The 18739-nt window shown below is 51.2% G+C and overlaps 1 protein-coding gene across 1 annotated transcript in view; it reads left to right on the plus strand.

Annotated features, from left to right (window-relative positions):
- The window catches only part of LOC308569957 (vomeronasal type-2 receptor 26-like), a 41012-nt gene extending 25462 nt beyond the window's left edge, over window positions 1-15550 (plus strand). Inside the window, exons 3-6 of the mRNA XM_081164231.1 lie at window positions 5288-6100; window positions 6218-6445; window positions 13907-14033; window positions 14195-15550. Coding sequence (XP_081020357.1) covers window positions 5288-6100; window positions 6218-6445; window positions 13907-14033; window positions 14195-15093 — 2067 coding nt within the window. The 3' untranslated portion in view covers window positions 15094-15550. The remainder of the gene's footprint in view (window positions 1-5287; window positions 6101-6217; window positions 6446-13906; window positions 14034-14194) is intronic.
- Window positions 15551-18739: the final 3189 nt, after the last annotated feature.

Here is an 18739-nt window from a genome sequence, read left to right on the forward strand (position 1 = left end):
CGATCGACTCTCAGCGCCACGCCACCCTCCGTACCCTCTCCCAGCCTTTAAAAAGGCTCTTCGTGGGTCGGGGGGGCGCTTAAGGCGCCCACCGAGTCTTCAGTCCGCAGGCTTCAGCGCCTGCGGTTTTTAAGGGTCCCCGCGTCGCCGGCGCGGCAAGACCCGTCCTCAGCTGAGCAGATTCCCTCCGCAGCTCGGAGGGAATCCGCCATTTCCAGATCGCGCCAACCCGGAAGTCCGATCTTTCTTCTTCTTCTTTGGCAATCCCTCATAGATGAGTAAGATGGTCTTCCATGAACATGCTTGTAACAGTAAGTGACTGCGGAGGCCAATTCTGGATCCACATGTCCTTCCACAGTGGGAACACAGGTTTCCGGGCAGGAGTGGATCACGTGGGTTTGCCAAGCATGTGTTCCTCTTAGCACGTTTCTCCCTTGCGTCCTGAGTTCGAGTGTCTTCAAAACCCACGACACCTATGACACCTTTGGTAAAGGCTGTTCTTCAATTGGAGCACTTGCAGCCCAGTGTTTCCCAGTTGTCGGTGTTTATACTACATTTTTTTTTAGATTTGCCTTGAGACAGTCTTTAAACCTCTATTGTTAACCACCAGCATTATGCTTTCCATTTTTAAGTTGGAAATAGAGTAGTCGCTTTGAAAGATGAAAATCAGGCGTCCGAACAACATGACCAGTCCAACAAAGTTGATGTTGAAGAATAATTGCTTTGACACTGGTGATCTTTGCTTCTTCCAGTACACTGGCATTAGTTTGTGTGTCTTCCCAAGTGATGTGTAACATTTTCAAAGACACCGTTGATGGAATCTTTCAAGGAGTTGGAGATGGCATTTATAAGTGGTCCATGTTTCACAAGCAGAAAGCAAGGTTGGTAGTACAATAGCTTTGTAAACAAGCATTTTGGTTTCCCTGTGAATGTCCCGGTCCTCAAACACTCTGCACTTCAATCAGGAGAAAGCCGCACTCACAGAGTTCAGGTGATGCTGTGTTTTGGCATCGATGTTGGCCCTTGTGGAAAGGTATCTGCCAAGGTGGGAGAAGTGATCGACATTTTCCAACGTTACACCATTGAGTTGTATTTGTGGCGCTGCAGAGGGGATATTTTGTACTGGTTTGTGCAGCATTTGATTTTTTTTATGTTGAGCGATAGGCCAAGCTTTTCGTAAACTTCTGCAATGATATTTAGGATGGTTTGGAGGTCATCCTCTGAGCGTGCAAACGCCGCATTGTCCTCCGCATCCTGAAGCTCTAGGACAGAAGTTATGGTAACTTCACTCTTTGCTTTCAGCCTGCTCAGATTGAAGAGCTTTCCATCTGTTCCATATGTGATTTCTACTCTGCTGGGGTAGGATCAATAAAGTGTAGGATCATAGAAATGAAAATAATGAATAGAGCTGGGGTAATAACACAACCCTGTTTAACACCCGATCCCACTGTGAATGGTTCACTTTGAGAGCCATTGTTTTCTGCTATTGTTCCTGTCAGTATCACAGAGGAGCCGAATGATGTTCACAAATTTATCTGGGCAGCCAAATTTTAGAAGGACAGTCCACAGGGCATTACGCTTTACAGTGCTTCTGATGGAGGAATCCAATGGCTCATTTAGGCCAATGGCTCATTGTCATTCCTCATCCTGTTCTCACAGTGGACAACCCAATGTCTCCATCAAAAGCCCTGACTGGACCTGAGCACAACAGCCTTCTCCCCTGTGGAGGCAGAGCAGGACTTTGGGGGCTTGTAGCCTTTTCAAGCTTTACGCACCCCGATTCTTTGAGAAGGTGTGAGCAGCTCCCTTGGGACCCTCCGGTCCTGCTTCTCTAGTTTCCCACTGTGAGCTACAGGGTGTTGGACTAGTTGGGCCTTTGGTCGGATCCAGGTGCAGGTCTCTCTCCGGAGGTCCTGTGCACAAATTTCAGGCCAAACTCTGCCCCCTCTTGATTTATGCCAAATGTTAGAGCAGCATTGCAAACATGTTTTCCTCCAGCTCTGCAGCTGCTGCTTGAGGCATTCAAGACACCAGAAAGTTATCTAGGTGAAATTTCTTCCACTTATCATTATCAAAATCATAGTGATTTCATCTTCTAAAAGCCCAAGAGATATTTCTGGAGGTTGCATCTGAAGCACCAACAGCATGACATTATTAATTGTACCTGGACTGGAAAAGAAAAAGTTGTTGCAGATGATAGATCCTGTGTTGGAGACAGAGTGAGTCAAGATTTGGAGCAGGTGAAGGGCTGGAGGGGAGAGGGAAGCCAGAGCTGAGCCCCCCACCCCCCCCGGAAAGCCACTGCAGCTTTGGTCTTGCGAGAGTCTTGTGATTCTCCTGCTTGGCTGGGTCCGGAGGTAAGAGGAGCCACACGTAGCAGATGTGAAGGAGGCAGAGCCAGGATGAGATCCCTGCTGCTCCTGCTGCTAATTTGCTCCCAAGGAGTTTGTGTGAATCAGAAGGCAAAATGCTCCTTGAATCTGATCAGAGATGAAATTGATGCTCGCAATTACTACCAACCTGGAGACTTTCTCATTGGTGGAATCATATCTCCAAAATATTTTGTAAAATATGATCCCTATGTCTTTTCCCAGACACCCTTCACCAGGATCGTGGGGTAAGTAATTCTTTACAGAGGGATGTCAAAATCCTTAAGGGCCCCTGGTCCCTATCTTTCTCAAGGCTGGGGAGTCTGGGGTCCTCCAGAGATCGCTGGATTACAACTCCCCTCTTGCCTGACCGACCCTTGGCCTTGATGGTTGGGGCTGATGGGAGTTGGAGTCCAGGAAAAGATTTCCCCCAAAGCCTCTCCCAGTTCCTTGCATCTTCCCAAGTAAAATACTCTCCTTCTCTTGCTCCTGGGTTGCTTTTGGAGGCTGGTGACACAAGAATGCAAGAGAATCTGGTCAGGGATCAAAGGGATCCCCTGAATTATCCCACCTGCAGGAGGGAGGTGAGGAGGCATGAAACTCAGGCAGTTTCCAAGGTTCCAAGATTAGATTTATTACTATTCTATTGGTACAATTTATAAACTGCCTAGTCAGAATTGCCTTTAAGAGATGCAGCAGTTTTGAGAATGAAATGTTAAGATCCTCCAGGTGACGTTTGTTGGCTGAAGAGAGAGAGAGAGAGGTATGCTTTCTAGAAAATGAAGAAATAAAACAATAAAGGCCAGGAGACTCCCATGCTATGGAGTCAGATCTCTCAAACATGAGCAATTCTTCTCCTCCTCCTCCTCCTCCTCCTCCTCCTCCTCCTCCTCCTCCTCCTCCTCCTCCTCCTCCTTCTTCTTCTTCTTCTCTCTCATTCTCTCATCCTCGTTTCTAAGTAAAGATGTTTTGAGATCCTGGACTCATACTGCTCCTAACTAACCCACTGGTCACCCTGGACAAAACACCCCCCCACTTGACCCCCATTTTTCCTTCTGAATAAGAGCTGGGAAGTGTGTACAGCCCCCCTTTGAAGGAGCCAAACCCCTGAGGCAAAAGCACAGGCAAAACATTTGCAGCAACTTCCCAGTATTTCACAAATTTGGGGAGAGGGAGATTCATTTTCTTACTTTGTTTTATTCTCTGGAGTACCTCTACACTCCTGGATTGGAGAAGAAATCTCCAAATCTTTATTGCATAATACGGTTGTATATAAATGCAATAAGATAATTTAATAGAGACTAATCTTTGTGGATAATATTTGGTTATCATTCACCTGTGAAGAGGGTTTCAGTCTTTTAAATTTGTCCATTCACTGCAGCGACACATTTGCGTTCTACTGGCACATCTTCTCCTTCCTGTTCACCATCCAGGAGATCAACCGGGATCTCAGGCTCTTACCCAACACCACCCTTGGCTACAACCTCTATGAGAACTATTTTGATGCCAGGATGACTTCAGATGCCATGCTAGAGCTGCTTGCAGGCAGCGGAAGAAACATTCCCAATTATCACTGCGGAGAAGGGAACCCCCTTCTGGCTGTTCTTGGAAGGAGTGATTCTGACATCTCAATGGAGATTTCCACCATGTCAGGCATCTACAAAATCCCACATGTATGAATGGGACAGACGGCATGGAGGGACACAGGAGGAAACTCTACTTTCTCCTGGGGGGAGTTAAGGGGGGAAACCCTGAGCTATGTGCTGGCCATCAGGCCAAGGCTTCTCCCACCTGCCTTGCCCCACCTTCCAGCCCTGAGCTGCTGCCATGGACATTATCTGCATGTGTCTTTTAGTGAACTGAAACGAGAGAGAGATCATGAGTCCTGCGGTGGGGAAACTGGGTGCATGAATTCCAGAGTGCACAGTTCATTTCTGGTTGCTGGTTTATTGAGGGTATTAATATTGTTCCATAGATTATACATACTGTGCTATTTTGTTAATCATATAATGTTACTTTTGTTGAAATTGTACTGTTGTTTTGTTAAGAGTGTCTTATAGAACATAATTGTTTTACTGAGGATTTGTAAATTATTCTATATGAATTATGTTGTATTTGTGATGTTCTATTACGTTTTTGCTGTTCATGAGCCGCTTTGTGATTTTCGTGAATGAAAAGCAACACAGAAATATAATAAATGGAATGGAATCCATATTCTTTTTTGAATGTACCGAGCCTTTTCCTACTTGGCCCCCACCTGACAGGCAAAGTACTGGCAAGGGGAACCAGGCAGGCAGGGAGCATCTTTCTCCATTCACTTCTTAGTATCAAGCAAAACAGACAGAGAACCACAAAGTATGTTCCCTCCAGGCTGGAGCTGTTGCCCAGTGTGCCCACCCCCCTTGCCCCAGCTTGCTGTCTGCATATCAGACCCCTCCTGCTGCCTACGGTGGCGGCCAAGGGACCCCTTCTGCCTCTGGGTCATTTTCTGCTCTGTGATGTGGGTGAAACGCCTGGTTTTAGAGGAAGGAGGAAGATCTAGCAGGCTCCCAAGGGACCTAGTCTCAACTGGCTCTGATCTTGTCTCCATTGCATCTGACTCCTGTCTCTCTTCAGGGCTGGTGAATCTGCTACCTTGCCCTTCTTCCTCACCTTCCAACATTCCCCAGCTCTTTTCTTCTTCTGGGCTGTGTCCTTTTCCCACCACCACAAACCTGGCTCCATGCTGTCTTCCTCTGCCCCCTCCCTTGAGGGTCTCCACCTCTTCTTCTCATCTGAACAGTTCCTGACACCACCAGATGTTTCGGAATAAAATGCCCATTGGCCCCACCAGCACAACTTATATCAATCATTTCAGATTACTAAATATCTACTCCCTTCCTGAAAGCAAAACAATTACTCTTTCCTTTCCTCACCAGCTCAGTTATGGCTTCACAGCCCAGGTTCTTGAAGATAAAACACAGTTCCCTTTCGTCTACCAGATGCTCCCCAAAGAGGAAAGCCAGTACCAAGGGATCGTGGAGTTGCTCCTCCATTTCGGATGGACGTGGGTTGGCCTCTTAGCTGCAGACAATGACAGTGGAGAAAGGTTTGTGAGGACTATGACACCTCTGATGATCAGAAGAGGCATCTGTGTTGCCTTGTCAAAAATATTGGCAGAAGAGGATTTAATTCCACTGAAGAATCCAAGTGAATCTTTTTTAAGAGAGAGACAAGTTGGGGTATTTGTTTGCTATGTAACTGATACAGTGGGAATATTATTAATAATAGAAATATGTACGTATTATGAGAAGGAAATAGGGGCAAAAGTCTGGATCACAACAGCTTTTCTGGGCATCAGCACTGGCTTGATAATGCCTCCTACACTCTTCCAGCACATTCATGGCTCTCTCTCTTTTGCAATTAAGACCAGAATAAGGAGCACCAAACGTGGTTATGATGAATCACTGTCCAGTCTTCTTATCCATTTTTTGGATGAAGTATTTAACTGTTCATATGCAAAGCATGTTTTATCCCCAAAAGGCTGGAAAAGATGCAGAGAGAAGAAGGAACGGGAGTCTTTGCCCCAAGGGGAGATTGAGAGAGTCTTGTCTGCAGACAGTTATGGCACTTACATCAATGTTCAAGCGGCAGCCCAGGCCTTAAATGCTGCGTTTTCATCTAGACCACGGCGGATGCTGATGGTGGGAGAAGGAGCCCAATGGGAACAGGGAAGGTTTCAGCCATGGCAGGTGATTTTATTGTCGTTTGTATTAAGCTTATTTATTATTTGTATTAATGTTATTTTGGAGATCCACTTGCTTCAAGTGAGGAACAATAAAATGCTGCTGTTTTCCCTGTCATTCCAGCTCCACCCTTTCTTCAGAGAAATCCAGTGTTTGAATACCTCCAGGGGCACAATATGTTTGGATGAGAATTGGGAGCTGCCTCCTGACTTTGATATTATGAATTGGGTGATGTTTCCCAATAAGTCTCGTGCTCTAGTGAAGATTGGCAGTGCAAGTAGAGAGGCATCTACTGGCATCAAGTTCACCATCAACCCAGAAGCCATTGAGTGGCCTGAGAAGTTTCACAAGGTAGGGGATGTTACCCAGGAAGAAGGCTAGGAGATCCTGCTCATGCTCTTCCTGGAGCCACTCCTGCAAAAGGGGGACCAGTGGTGTCCTTTCCACCCAGTTTCAGCTGCCAGCGCTGCTCCTTCTTGCCACAGCAGCTGAGAGGGGAGAGGAATCTGGAGGCTCAAGAATGCGCTAGCGCCCAGGCATCCTGAGAAAAGGCAGACTATGTTTCCCAGCCAGGTCCCTCTCAGTCCACCTGGGGAGGAAAGCCAGCAGCACCCAGTCGTCTTCTCTTCTTCTTCTTCTTCTTCTTCTTCTTCTTCTTCTTCTTCTTCTCTCTCTCTCTCTCTCTCTCTCTCTCTCTCTCTGTCAGGGGTTCAGGAGCAGAGACGCAGAGAAGGGAGGAGACAGAGAGCGAGGGGGAGGAATACGAAGGAAAGATGAGTGGGGATGACGAACCGAGATCGCCGAGCTTATCCAGTGAGTCCGAGGATTCCCAGAAGGGAGCGCCAGCGGTCAGAGCAAGGGGGGAAAACAGGGGGACACCCCAGGAAGAAGGGTCCAGAGAGGGATCAGAGAGCAGCAGTTGGAGATCGGGACCCACGTACCCAGCCGGGAGCAGCGGGGAGGAAGGGGACCAGATATCGGGTTCCGGAGGCTTTCAGAAGGAGGGAGGGCATGAGTCAGGAGTAGTCACGCCCACCTCGGGGAGCGACGAAACGATCAAGAGGAAGGTGGAGAGTTGGGCGCGCGCGCCAAGTTCAAATGTAGCGGAAGCTGGCGCAGTAAGCAGCCCAGAGAGTGAGCCAGGTCCCAAAGCCCGCCGCAAGGAGGCGGAAGGGTCAGGGGGGTCCGCGTCAGAAGAGAGTAGGAAAGAAGAGACCCCGGGGGGCAGAAGGACCCAGAGACGGAAGGAAAGGCGCAGGAGGTGGAGCAAGGCTAGGGTATTAAGCTGGTGTGCTAGAGGCGGAGACTCAGACGGGTCTTCGCCGGTCTGACCTAGAAGAAGTAGGGCTGCACATTGCAGTTTGGAAATGGAACCTGTAATCCAATAAAGACTCTTTTAACCTGAACGCTGGCTAGCGTGGTCCTATGTGAGCTGGGACTGAGTGGCAGCCCTGACAGTAAGACCCGTCTCATTAAAGCTTCGGACACCTGATACCTCGCAGCGGAGGCAGAAGCAGCGAGAGGAGGAAATTGGTGTTTGGGAGCGAGCTCACAACGGTTGGCAGAGATGACGGAAGCAGAGAAAATTTCAGCGCTGCAACAGGCAGTGACCCAATTGAACGCGGAGGTACAGGCATCCAAGAAAAGGGAGGAGGATGCGGCAGCCGCCTACAGAGATCTCCACGCCAGGTTTGAAGCATTGGTTAAGCATGGGCAGCCAGGACCCAGACCGGAGGGGGTTGGGTTGGCACGGAGAGCAGGAGGGCTTGTGGCTCACTTCGATGGGAATTTACAACAGTACCCCAATTTTCGAGCAGACGTAATGTGCGCACTGCAACTGCTGGCGAAAGACTTTAGGGATGAGGAAGAGAAAGTGGGGTTTATACTATCCCATTTGCATGGGGATGCGAAAGCGTGGCTACGCAATTTGTGGAGGGATAAAGATCCGGCGCTTCAGAATGCAGATGCCTTTATCAAAGCGATGGATGCGTGCTTTTTATCTACCATTGACGTGGATCTTGCCCGACGGGAGATTCATGGACTGAAACAAGGGAGGGCGAGCGTACGCCAGTATCACGCCCGCTTTTTTGCGCTGGTCAGTGCCTTAGAATGGGACCGGGATTCGCCCCCAGTCAGAGACCTCTTCTGGGAAGGTTTGAGCAGTGCTGTTAAAGACGAAATTGCGAGGGGGGAGAGGCCCCGGAGCACGCAGGAGGTGGTCCAAAGGGCGCTGACTGTGGGGGTGAGGCTGGAAGAACGTCCATGGTGCAGAGACGAAGGACGTGGAGGGCGCGAAGCAGCGAGAAGTTTCTCTTTCGTTCCCAGGGAAGCTGCGCGTGCGCAATCCACACCTCCGCCAGGAGGGGGAGTGGAACCTATGGAGGTGGGAGGCGCCAGGGCTCAGTCAGCTACCAGAGCCCCTGCACCGGCGGCAGTCAAGACTAAACCTCCTAGAGGGACCAGGAAGTGTTATATATGCGACAGCTCTCAACACTTGGCGAAAGAGTGTCCCCAGAGGAGCTCCAAGCACACTGCAGCCTCCGCAACGGTGAAAGCGGCCACGCAACACAGCGAACAACAGCAGGGAAACGACGATGTCTGGCTGGAGACAGAGGCACTGGGGCCCAGCCAGACGCATCACTGAAGCAGTCCCCAGCAATCTTGCAACCCACGGACCCCCTCCCACCCAAACCAGTAGTGCAACTCACAGCATCTCTCCAGCTGCCCGATGGCGTCACTATCGAAGTGCCGCTTTCTGTGGATTCTGGAAGCAACGCAGACTTTATATCACAGGATTTTGTGGAGCAGCACGCTATACAGCTATTACCGGCCACTCTGCCCCTGCAAGTCGTCACAGTGGATGGTAGAGAGTTGCTGGGGGGGCAGGTGGTGAAGCAAACGCCGCCAATGGTGATGCGCCTTGGCAACCACAGGGAAGTCATCAGTTTTAACGTCACCCGCCTGTCGGACACACCCATTGTGTTGGGCATGAGTTGGCTGGACAGGCACAGTCCGACACTGGCTTGGTACCAGCGACAGCTGATCTTCGGCTCCTCTTACTGCGCAGAACACTGCATCCTGCCCGAACAGGAGAGAGAGGAGGAGGAATCACAACTGCAGTTGGGAACGTTGCAAGCAGTCCCCCACAAATACGCAGACTTTCTGGAGGTCTTCTGCGAGAAGGAGGCAGACAAGTTACCACCGCACAGGCAATATGACTGCAAGATTGACCTCCTACCAGGGGCGACGCTACCGAAGGGGAAGCTGTATTCCATGTCGGAGGATGAACTACAGGAACTCAAACAGTTCATAGATCACAATTTGGAGCGCGGTTTCATCCGGGAGTCCAGGGCAGTAGGGGGCAGTCCTGTTTTCTTTGTGAAGAAGAAGGACACGCCCCAAAAAAGGCTGGTGGTGGATTTTCGCCTCTTGAACAAGATGACCAAGCCCTCTGATTTCCCCATGCCCAGGATTGACGACCTACTGGCGACGGTGCGCAAGGGACGCGTGTTTACCAAGTTGGACCTGCGAGGGGCGTACAATCTCATCCGCATGAGGGAGGGCGATGAGTGGAAGACAGCCATGTTCACGCCTCTGGGAACCTACGAGTACAGAGTGATGCCGTTTGGATTGCAAAACGGTTCTCACTGTTTTCAAGCTTTCATGCATCATGTGTTGGCGGGACTCCTCTACAAGAAGTGCGTCTGCTTTCTGGATGACATCCTGATATTCTCCGAGTCGCAGCAAGCGCATGACCAGGATGTTCGGGAGGTGCTGGAGAGGTTGCAGCAGCATAGACTGTACGCCAAACTGGAGAAGTGCCAGTTCGACACGACGGAGGTGGATTTCTTGGGTTACAAGTTGTCGGACAAGGGGCTAGCCATGGACAGCGCCAAGGTTCGAGCGGTGTTGGATTGGAAGAGCCCGCGCAACCGGAAGGAGGTCCAGCGGTTTGTCGGCTTCGCCAACTTCTATCGCAAGTTTATCAAAGGGTTCGCGATGCAGACGGCGGCTATTACGGACACGCTAAGCTCCAAGAAAAAGAAATTCATCTGGACGGAGCAGGCGGAGCAGTCCTTTCAGGCACTCAAGCGTCTCTTCGCGTCGGAAGAGCAACTGCTGCATATCGACCCCAGCAGACCGATGCGGGTAGAGACAGACGCGTCCGATAGAGCAGTGGGAGCTGTCCTGCTGCAGAGGGACCCACAGGGGGTCTGGAGGCCGGGAGCGTTCTACTCCAGAAAGCTCACCAAGTCGGAGCAGAACTACACCATCTGGGACAGGGAGTTGCTTGCCATTCATGCAGCCTTCAAGGCGTGGAGACACTTCCTGATCGGCGCCAAGCACACGGTGCAGGTCTGCACGGACCACAAGAATCTGGAGCACTGGCGCACGGCGAAGTTCCTGAACCAGAGGCAGATACGTTGGGCGGAGTTCTTTGCTGACTTCGATTTCCGAATAGAGTACGTCCCAGGCGACACCAACATCATGGCGGATGCACTGTCCCAAAAACCGCAATACCTCGAAGAGGCGACGCCAGCGGCAGCCATGCACATCTTCGCGCCAGCTGCGTGGGCGTGCGCTTCAGCCACAGTAGACCTGGATGCGGTGCGGCGGGCGTTGCAGGACGACTCATTCGCGCAGGCGAAGATGGCCGAGGTGCACAAGGGCACAGCGAAGAGCGACGAGTTCCAGATACGGGACGGCTTGCTCTTACGTAAAGGGGCCATCTACGTGCCGGGAGATGAACTTCGCGCCAAGGTACTGCAGCAGTTGCACGACGCACCCACGGCCGGGCACTTTGGCACGGAAAAAACGGTGGAATTAGTCGCAAGGGACTTTTGGTGGCCCAGACTGAGAGGGGAAGTCGCGGACTACGTCGCGAGGTGCGACACCTGCCAGAGGGCCAAACCGGTGCACAAACCACCGGCGGGACTGCTGGAACCGCTGCAAACGCCGTTTGAACCGTGGGAGAGGGTGGCCCTGGACTTTGTCACGGATCTCCCCAGCTCGAGAGGCAAGACAGCTGTACTAGTGGTGGTGGACTTGTTCACCAAGATGGCACACTTCATACCGTGTGCGAAGGTGGCCACGGCAGAACAAACAGCCAAACTGTTCATAGATCAAGTGTTCAAAGTGCACGGGCTGCCGCGGTCTATACTGTCCGACCGCGGTCGCCAGTTCATCTCGAATTTCTGGCAGAAGCTGATGGGCTTCCTGAACGTCAAGATCAACCTGACATCAGCGAGACACCCGCAGACCAACGGGCAAGCGGAGAGGGTCAATGCCATCATGCAGCAGTACCTGAGATGCTATGCCAATCAACAGCCTGCGACGTGGGTGGATTACCTGCCGCTCGCCGAGTTCGCCTACAACAACACGAAGCACGTGTCCACAGGGGTGACGCCGTTCTTCGCCAACAATGGGAGGAATCCCAGAACCTTCCCGGGACTGGACAGAGTGGGGGAAGGGGAACCGCAGACGGCGGACGCTTTCGCGTCTGAGTTGCAGGAGGTCCACGATCAACTCCGACGGCAGCTGGAGCTAGCGAAGCACGCTTACAAGGTGCAAGCGGACAAGCACAGGCGGGTTGGCGAAGAGATCCGAGTGGGAGACTGGGTCTGGTTGGCAGCCCACGCAGTGCCGACCAGATCGTTAGCCAAAAAGAAGTTGGGGCACAAGCAACTCGGTCCATACCAAGTCGAAGCGCAGATCAACCCAGTAGCTTTCAGGCTGGTGCTCCCGGAGGGTTCCAGGATGCATCCGGTGTTCCACAGGTCGGTGCTCACTCCCTACAGGACACCTCACAGGTTCCAGGAACCAGGAACAGCACCGAGTCCGTCTCAGGAGCGGACGGAGGCGGGGAGATTGCCACAGCAGGACCCCATCAACGAAGTCACGGAGATTTTGGACTCCAGATGGGGGGAAGACGGAGTGGAATACCTCCTAGCCAGAGGGCACCCGGGCCAGTGCTAATAGCTGGGTGCCAGACTACGCTTTGGAGGAACCCTTGCTCAAGGACGAGTTTCATGCCCTTTTCCCACACAGACCCATGCCAGCAGGCTTCTTCGACGACTGGCTGTTCACACCCACACTTTCCTCCAGCACGTTCCATGGCTTCGACTCGGACGGGGAGCCCGCACAGCGCACACGTTCCCCAGAGGGGTCACCGGAGGGTTCGGCGTCTGACACCTCGTATTGGTGGGACGATCGGCCAGAGGAGCAGTGGCGCCGGAGGTGGCTGGAGATGCCAGGTCAAGCGACCGACGCAGAGACTGACATGGACGTGTGCGGGGAGGATCTCGGTTTCGAGCACGGCGGCACTGAAATGGAGGCGGAGCAGCTCAACGTTGAGGAACGCGAGGAGGAAGACTCGGAGATCTTCAGTTGGCGGCCAGCGACGAGGAGCGAACTGTATCCGGCATTCACTCCTGTGATGATGGAGCACCCAGCAACCACCCTTGAAAGCGGGGAGGGGGGAAGGGGGGGCTTCGAGGGGGGGATGGATGTCAGGGGTTCAGGAGCAGAGACGCAGAGAAGGGAGGAGACAGAGAGCGAGGGGGAGGAATACGAAGGAAAGATGAGTGGGGATGACGAACCGAGATCGCCGAGCTTATCCAGTGAGTCCGAGGATTCCCAGAAGGGAGCGCCAGCGGTCAGAGCAAGGGGGGAAAACAGGGGGACACCCCAGGAAGAAGGGTCCAGAGAGGGATCAGAGAGCAGTAGTTGGAGATCGGGACCCACGTACCCAGCCGGGAGCAGCGGGGAGGAAGGGGACCAGATATCGGGTTCCGGAGGCTTTCAGAAGGAGGGAGGGCATGAGTCAGGAGTAGTCACGCCCACCTCGGGGAGCGACGAAACGATCAAGAGGAAGGTGGAGAGTTGGGCGCGCGCGCCAAGTTCAAATGTAGCGGAAGCTGGCGCAGTAAGCAGCCCAGAGAGTGAGCCAGGTCCCAAAGCCCGCCGCAAGGAGGCGGAAGGGTCAGGGGGGTCCGCGTCAGAAGAGAGTAGGAAAGAAGAGACCCAGGGGGCAGAAGGACCCAGAGACGGAAGGAAAGGCGCAGGAGGTGGAGCAAGGCTAGGGTATTAAGCTGGTGTGCTAGAGGCGGAGACTCAGACGGGTCTTCGCTGGTCTGACCTAGAAGAAGTAGGGCTGCACATTGCAGTTTGGAAATGGAACCTGTAATCCAATAAAGACTCTTTTAACCTGAACGCTGGCTAGCGTGGTCCTATGTGAGCTGGGACTGAGTGGCAGCCCTGACACTCTCTCTCTTTCTCTCTCCTTCCCACATCTTCCACACACCCCAGCATCAAAGGAGGCTGGTTTTTTGTAACTCCCCAAATCTTACACCCAGGCATGTGCACCCTGAGATTTGACATGTGGGAGAATCCAAAGTTTGGCAAAACCACATTAGAGATCTAAACAGCCAATTGGTACAATAAAACCTCGAATATTTAATACTGCCTTCTAAATGTCAGCTAGTTATTTATTTCCCTGACATCTTATGGGAGGTTGCTCCACAGGGAGGGTGCCACCACTGGGAAGGCCCTCTGCCTGGTTCCTTGTAACCTCACTTCTCCCAGGGAGGGAACCGTCAGCAGACCCTCAGAGCTGGAACTCAGGGTCAGGGCTGGAGAATGGTGCTTCTGTGCAGAAAGTGGATGAGATCAGGGGGACAAGAAATCCTGTTGGGTGATTACCAAACTATGTGGGTGAAATCCAGAAACACAAATACCCCTAATGCACCTACTTTCCCTCTCCCTGTATCATTTTTATTGATTCTCCATGCACCTTCTTATCTTCATGGTTAGGCCGTGCCTCGTTCCAGGTGTAGCACAATATGTCAACCTGGATTTGCAAAGGTGGTTCCAGAAGGAAAGCCTGTTTGCTGCTATGCTTGTGATCCTTGTGCGGAAGGAACCATGTCCAACCAAGAAGGTGGGTGAGAAGGATTACAAGAGAGGAAGCATTTTTGCCCTTTGCAAAAAAGGAACAAAGAATTGCTTGCCACTCTTTACCTCTTTACACATTCTTATTTCCGGAGCACAGGTGGTCATGGATGTAAGGGATGCTGAAGCCACTCTTTTCCTCTTCCTCAGATGCAGAACGTTGCACCAAATGCCCAGAAGATCAGCATCCAAACAAGGACAGAGATCAATGTGTCTCCAAGATTATCACCTTCCTGGCTTATGAAGAACATCTGGGGATCACCTTAGCTTCCATTGTCCTCTTCTTATCTTCAACAGCAGGCATTGTGTTAGGAATCTTCATTAAATACAAAGAAACACCAATAGTCAAAGCCAACAACCGGGACCTCTCCTACATCCTGCTCGCCTCCCTCCTGCTTTCCTGTTTGTCCTCCTTCCTCTTCATTGGGCAACCAAGAATAGCGACCTGCCTTCTCCGACAAACAGCCTTCAGCATCGTCTTCTCCGTTGCTGTTTCTTCTCTCTTGGCGAAGACCATCACGGTGGTGCTGGCCTTCCTGGCCACAAGGCCAGGGAACAGGGTGAGGAGATGGCTAGGGAAGAGTCTGGCCAACTCCATTGTCATCTCCTGTTCTGGTGTGCAAGTTCTCATCTGCACCCTCTGGCTGGGCTCTTCTCCCCCATTCCCAGAGCCCGACATGCACTCCCAGGCGGAAGAGATCATCTTGCAATGCAACGAAGGCTCTGTGGCCATGTTTTATGTGGCCCTCGGCTACCTGGGCTTCCTGGCTGCCATCTGCTTCACAGTGGCTTTCCTAGCCAGGAAGCTGCCTGGCTCCTTCAACGAAGCCAAGCTGATCACCTTCAGCATGCTGGTCTTCTGCAGTGTTTGGGTGTCTTTTGTGCCCACCTACCTGAGCACCAAGGGGAAGTACATGGTGGCCGTGCAGATCTTCTCTATGTTGGCCTCCAGTGCTGGGCTCCTGGGCTGCATCTTCCTCCCCAAGTGCTACGTTATTCTGCTGAGGCCTGATCTGAATACAAAGGAGCACCTGGGAACAAGGACTTAAGATGGCATTGGATTCTTACAGTATTCCATGTTGATTCTACCCAGCACTGCAGAAAGGAAACACACATAGTTGGTTTTAGATTAATGCTCCATCGATATAAATCTCTCTTTATTTTGCATAAGTCATGAATGATGAAAATGAACCTATAATAACTGCTATGACTACAAGCTCCTTGGACTTAAATCAGGAAGGTGGGAAGAGTGAGGCCAATGTTGGAATATTCTAGAAGAAACATGAAAACAGTCTTAAACAACTTGCTAGGCAATAGAAAATTTCCCCAACAACTGTTGTCCTTATTAGGACATGTGGGTCTGGGTCAGTGTAAATGAGCAAGTGAATAGGTCAGCATTAGGTCTCTAGCTGGATGGCTAAAAGAAGAAAAGATTATGTTGCTTTATTTGTTTTTATTTATTAGTCACCAGTGTAAATAGAAAAGACTCTGAGAAACAGAACCAAATGGTGTCTATTCCTGTAATGAGAATTTCACTAAAAGATAGCTGGAATGCTGCTGCTGCTGCTGCTGTAAAGAAGTAAAAGATGCAGAAAAAAATTTCTGTAAAAGGAACTCTGCTGCAGAAATGAAAACCCAAGAGTAGATGCTCACGCACCAGCAAGGTTATGGGCCCAGATCCGAATCTTCCAGATCCGAATGTTCCAGAACCGGATGTCTCAATACTGGATGTTCTAGAGCTACATGTTCCAGAGAATCCAGAGTACAGAACTGTGTGAGCTCTACATGGGGTGAGCTTTGTGGTTACAGAAAGTCCTGCTTGCTTCAGTTCCAGCCTCTCAGGTTCTTTCTCTTGTCTCCTGGTCTAGAGCAGCTGAAAGAGTTGCAGAGATGGCTCAAGGTCCACAAAACACTCAACTTTTTTTTAGGAGTGTGTCAGGGACTGGGGGGGGGGGAGGGATGGTGGAGACCGACTCCTCAGACTGAACCTTCCAGAGGAGAAGAAGACAGTTCAGGATTACAACAAGGGTTTGAGGAAGATCATACCTCAGAGGCAGATGGGGGGAAAGTTGGGAAATAATGGGAGAGAAGGAAAAAGAAGAAGGGGGGCAGCTAACAGACACAGTGTCTTTAGAAAGCCCCCCTCCCAGAACCCGGCAGGCATTGAAAGTAGGAGAGCAGAGAGCTCAGAGACAGAGGACACAACTCAGCAGCCGTAGTGATGATGCATTGTGGGAGATTGGGGAGGGGGAGGAGACTCATTCGGAGCAAGGCCATTACTCCAAGCAGCTGCGTTTCTAAGCCTCTCTGTGTGAATTATTGAATAAAAGCATTGGAAAGAACTTCCACTTATTCGTTTCTGGCAACCTACCGTGGGGGATGGGAACCTCGGGTGCCTGACATTTCCTGCCCTTTGGCAGGTTTCTGGAGCACCTCCTCAGTTTCCTGTGCATCAATGCAGCTATTATCCCCTGTGCCAGGTGCTCTTCTGTCCGTGATGTCTCCCTCCGCCTCAAGTTCTAGTTGGAACCTTTCCTGAACAGGTCTGCAAGACTCTTAGCAAACACATTCTTGCCAACTGCTGTGAGGTGCAGCCCATCTCTTGCTAGAAGTCCTACCTCAAGGAAGTGGAGTCCTACCAGTGTGGTGTAGTGGTTAAGAGCGGTAGACTCGTAATCTGGTGAACCGGGTTCGCTTCCCCACTCCTCCACCTGCAGCTGCTGGGTGACCTTGGGCCAGTCACACTTCTCTGAAGTCTCTCAGCCCCGCTCACCTTGTGGGAGAGGAAGGGAAAGGAGAATGTGAGCCGCTTTGAGACTCCTTCGGGTAGTGATAAAGCGGGATATCAAATCCAAACTCTTCTTCTTCATCATCATCATCCTGCACCCTGTGCTCACTGTGGCCAACCGATGCCTCAGCTGAAAGTCCTGGCTGGACCTGAGCGCAGCGGACTTCTCCCCTGGGGAGGCAGAGCACAGCCATCCTGACTAGTAGCCTTTTAAAGCTTTAGCAACCCCCCAGCCCCGTGAGAAATTGTGAGCAGCTCTGGGGAGGCTCCTGTCCTGCTTGCCACATTTGCAACTGTGAGGTGCACTGTTGTTCTAGTTCAGCCTTTCTCCACCTGTGGGTCCCCAGATGTTGTTGAACTACAACTCCCATCACCCCTAGCTAGCCACGCCAGAGCTCAGGGATGATGGGAGTTGTAGTCCAACAACATCTGGGGACCCACAGGTGGAGAACTGCTGTTCTAGTTGGCCCCTTGGTCCGATACAGCTGCAGGGCTCTCCTTAGGTCCTTGTGAGCAATGTTCAAACTCCCCCACCCCTCCCAAACACAAACATTGACCTATGCCAGGGGTCTGCAACCCGCGGCTCCGGAGCCGCATGTGGCTCTTTTACACCTTTGCCGCGGCTCCGGGGCGGATACTAGCGAGGGGAGGAGGCGCATTGTGCGCCCCGACACTCCCCACTGTGGCGGGCGCTGTACTGGCTGTGACGTCGCATGGGGGCGGTGCGTGTGTTAGTCACGCACCGTCCCAATGTCACCTTCCCACCCGCCCACCCGCTACATTGTAAGTGGCATGTACGCTGGTCACTGCATTGAAAGGGGGCATGTACGCTGGTCACTGTTTTGAAGGGAAGTGAAGAACACACACACACAAAAAGGTAACTTGTTAATTTAACGTTTAGTTCTATGAGGAGGAGTAATTCTGAGGGATCAAACAAAGAAATAATAAAAAGTGAGAAAAAAGTTATTTTTATAATGACGAGTTTTGCGGCTCCCAGTTTTTTTTTTCTTTCGGAAACGGGTCCAAGTGGCTCTTTTTGTCTTAAAGGTTGCAGACCCCTGACCTATGCCAAACTTTGGAGAAACATATTGCAAACATGTTTTTCTCCAGCTCTGCACCCGCTGCTTGAGCCAGACAAGAGGCTAGAAAGTTATTGAGGTCTTGAACCGTCTTCCACTTATAATGATCATAATCATAGTGATTTCTTCTCCTCAAAGCTCAAGAGATATTGCTGGAGATTGCCTAAGCATCAGAATCCTGTATAGGGAATTTTTAAAATGTTTTATGCTTTATTGCTTTTATAGATGTTGGAAGCCACCCAGAGTGGCTGCAGCAACCCAGTAAAATAGGTGGGGTATAAATAGTAAAGTTATCATTAGGAAATGGGACATCCCTATTTACATCAGAGAAATGTTGGAGGGTATGTAATCCCTCCAGGTCTCAGGGGGCCACTGCAGCCCAGTAGGGGGACTCTGGGGAACTGGCTGAACTGGGGTCCTTCTAGCCCAATCCAGACAAGATATAGAGGGAGCTCTTGGAAGAGGGAGTGAATGACGGTGTTTTCTTTCTTTTTTAGGCTTGCTGGGTGCTGCAATGGCCTGAGGAAGAGACAGCCCCCCCCCCCATCTCCTGCAGGGCGCTTGAAAGAAAAACCTCGTAAGCTCTTCCTGCCACAATGGCTAAGCCTGCCTCAGTTTCCTTCCCCAAGACCTTTGAGGAACCTGGGGGTGCGGAATGGGGAACCCCAAATAGAGCTTAGGCTCCTGGCAGATGGGGAAAGAAGCATTACATGGCACCATATTTTTTGCTCTATAAGACCCCCTTTTTCCCTCCTAAAAAGTAAGGGGAAATGTGTGTGCGTCTTATGGAGTGAATTCAGGCTGCACATCTATCCCAGAAGCGAGAAC

Source organism: Podarcis bocagei (assembly GCF_964188305.1).
Source record: "Podarcis bocagei genome assembly, chromosome: 12".
Classification (NCBI taxonomy): Eukaryota; Metazoa; Chordata; class Lepidosauria; order Squamata; family Lacertidae; genus Podarcis; species Podarcis bocagei.